The 3,041-nt window shown below is 57.4% G+C and overlaps 1 protein-coding gene across 1 annotated transcript in view; it reads left to right on the plus strand.

Moving 5' to 3' along the window:
• Positions 1-432: 432 nt before the first annotated feature.
• The window catches only part of RMDN3 (regulator of microtubule dynamics 3), a 61,813-nt gene continuing 59,204 nt past the window's right edge, over positions 433-3,041 (plus strand). The window contains exons 1-2 of the mRNA XM_035898533.1: positions 433-441; positions 557-577. Of these exons, the coding sequence (XP_035754426.1) occupies positions 433-441; positions 557-577 (30 nt within the window). The remainder of the gene's footprint in view (positions 442-556; positions 578-3,041) is intronic.

Here is a 3,041-nt window from a genome sequence, read left to right on the forward strand (position 1 = left end):
GGGCGGGGAGGGGGGCAAGCTTCCATTGGGTCACGCTTTGCCTCTGTACCTCTCCTCCCCCCGTACCCAAGTGCCTGGAGTCTGGGACAGAAAGGAATTAAGGGGAAAAGTTTGCTGTCAGTCCTGCGTGGGATGATCCCCAGCAGGACCTCGTCCAGGTGGCACGCAGAAGTCTTCCTCGCTATTCCTTGTGGAGGCACCACACCAAGGTCTGGCCCACGCCTGTCATGCTCACCACCCGGTAACCGCAGCTCTCCAGCTTGTTCAAGACTATCCGTGGGGCATCGTTCACGTAGTACTCCCAGCTGCAAGCAGGAAAGAGGAGGAGAAATAAAATGAGGTGGAGAAGGAAGAGACAGACAAGAATTTCCCTGGAAGTGACTCTGCCTCACTCCTAAACCGATACAAGATGCTGCAGTGGCCGCATCTGGCATGCTCTCGGTGTGATGTAATGTCTTGGTTGCCCAGACAGGGAAGGCCAAACCCCATGGCTACCAAACCAAGGAGGAAGCCTGTCCAAAAGCGAAGGGTCCTGTTAAACTGAAACGTGGCTCAGGGACCGGTTGGCCAAAGCCAGGTGCTGCTCGGTTAACTGGGCTGGGACTGCAGCAGAGAGGGTTTGCCAGTATTCATGGCTGGGAATTCATGGAAAAAAGGATAATCCAGAGTGGTTTAGGTGCTTCTAAGGAATGACAAGCCAATGTTTTGCCTGTGTCAGAGCTTGTCTGTAAATTGGGTGTTTAATGAGAGCCTGTGCTTGAAATTTGGGGGGTGGAGAAAAGTGCTGCCTTCAGCCAAGCATTAAGCCTTTGAAAAACCAGAGGTCCCCAGTCCCCAGCAGCGCTGCCCAGTAAGGGGGAGCACAGCTCCACTCTGCCCCGGTGCCTCGGAGTGCCTGTGTGCTGTGGGTGTCCAGGAACTGGCACTCGGGATCTTTTTCCAGCTCTTATTCCCCTACAGCTTCTGCTGGCTCTGTGCGTTCAGAGCAGGACTGCCTGGTCCCTGCCGCCACTGCTTCACCGAGGGCTTGGGGGCTGTCACATTGCTCCCACCCAAAAAGAAAACGCAGACGGTGGCTGTGGCGTGGAAGAGTAGCGCGATACGGGTGCGGAATGGGCTGGGGAGGTGGGGAAGTGGCGGAGCTGAAGTGGTGAGCGTGGCCTTCAGTGCTGGATTTGGCAGCCTTTGGGTTCCTCTAACGCAGCCCTTTTGGACGCAGTATTTATTCAAGCAGATGGGATAAGCTCCGTAAGAGTTCAGCTCTTAGGTGACTCACTGTGCCAGATAAGCCGATAATGACGGGCTACGGGATCACTGGTGATCTTGTTTGGGCACCTTAACAAAGCCTCTCCTGATTTTCATACTAATAACAATAAAAAAAGACCCCAAAGCATTTGCAAAGTTGCTCTTGCTAAGATTGCAAAACATTAATGGAGTGGCGAGCGCCTTTAAAGCACGAAATAACACCAAGATGTGAAAGCTTTTCTTCAGTTCCTCCAGACAGACTATACTTTGCTGTAATTATAGCCGTGCTGTAAAGATAATATCTATTATTATAAGTGCCTTTGAACTGAATGCTTTCCCTCCGAGGCTTGCTACATACCCTTCACGTTCACATGTTGGGGTTGGTAAATATTATTCCCATTATGCAGAGGAGGGAGCTGAGGCAGGGGCCGCTTGTTGTTTGTAGGAACCTAAAAAACTGTGTGGCCCAGCTAAAGGCAGGAGGAAAGGGGAGCTGGCCAGGGCTGTAACCACAGCTCCCTGTCGGAACACAGCTCCCTACCGGGCAAACAAAAGATCACGCGTGGTCCCTATCGGCTGTGCCACCGTGGGGCCATCTGCAAAGCCTCTCCCCCCGGCTGAGGGCCAGCAGGGGACAGGGATGTCGCCCCCCACCTCGGCTTCTGCGCTTGCCCCTCCTGCCCTGCCTCCCAGGCGTGCCAAAGCCGAGCCCAGGCGAGCGTGCTGGGGCTGGAGCGAGCTGGGGCCGGAGCATCCTCCACGCGCAGCTATTTTCGGTGATGGAGCAGGCAGCCTCCTAGTGATCCCTGCCCAGCTCCCCTTTTGGCTTTCTCCGGGACGGGGTTTGGCTGCCTGTGCCCTGGGGAACGGCTAAATTAAAGCATTAGCAGGTGCCTCAGACCTCAACGCCCAAAATTTGACAGAGAGGCATCGCTTTTCATTTAAGACCAAGCAGTGCTGATGGCCTTTATAATTACAGGAGAGGCGGGGGACGGTGCCCGGCAGCCATCCAGGCACGCACGCCCGGCGGGATGGATCCGGAGGAATCCCCTTCGCTGCAGCAGCCCAGGGTGAGGCTTTCGATGCTCGGCCCCCGCGCTGGCCGCCCCAAACCCGCGGGCTGGGCCAGCGCCTGGCTTCCCCCCTGGCCACAGCCCTGCTGCCCCCCAGGGTCCTGCCCCCAGGTCCTGCCCCGACGGTGCGTGCCCACGCGCCAGCAGCCGGTGGAGCGTAATGAGGCGCCGTTTGCAGTCGCTAGCGTGGAGCTGCGTAACAGGATGGGTGCTCTCCCTTATTAGGGGCAATTCACGGGTGGATTGCGGTGCCCCAGCAGGTCCGTGCTGCTCGCACCTTTTTCCTTCAGGCTCCCTGCAACTCTGCCCCTCTGCTCTGCTCTGGGGAGACCTCCCCTGGAGCCCTGCGTCCAGCTCGGGAGCCCTCAGCACAAGGAGGACATGGACCTGTTGGAGCGGGGCCAGGGGAGGGCTACTAAAATGCTCCGAGGGCTGGAGCCCCTCTGCTCTGAGGCCAGGCTGGGAGAGTTGGGGGTGTTCAGCCTGGAGAAGAGAAGGCTGCGGGCAGAGCTGAGTGCGGCCGGTCAGGGCTTCAAGGGGGCCCAGAGGAAAGGGGGGGACAAGCTTTTTAGCAGGGCCAGCTGGGACAGGACAAGGGGGGATGGCTTTAAACTGAAGCAGGGGAGGTTTAGACTGGATCTAAGGAAGAAATTCTTTCCAGTGAGGGTGGTGAAACCCTGGCAGGGGTTGCCCAGAGAGGGGGTGGAGGCCCCATCCCTGGGA

Source organism: Egretta garzetta, unplaced genomic scaffold (assembly GCF_000687185.1).
Source record: "Egretta garzetta isolate BGI_Z169 unplaced genomic scaffold, ASM68718v1 scaffold687, whole genome shotgun sequence".
Lineage (NCBI taxonomy): Eukaryota > Metazoa > Chordata > Aves > Pelecaniformes > Ardeidae > Egretta > Egretta garzetta.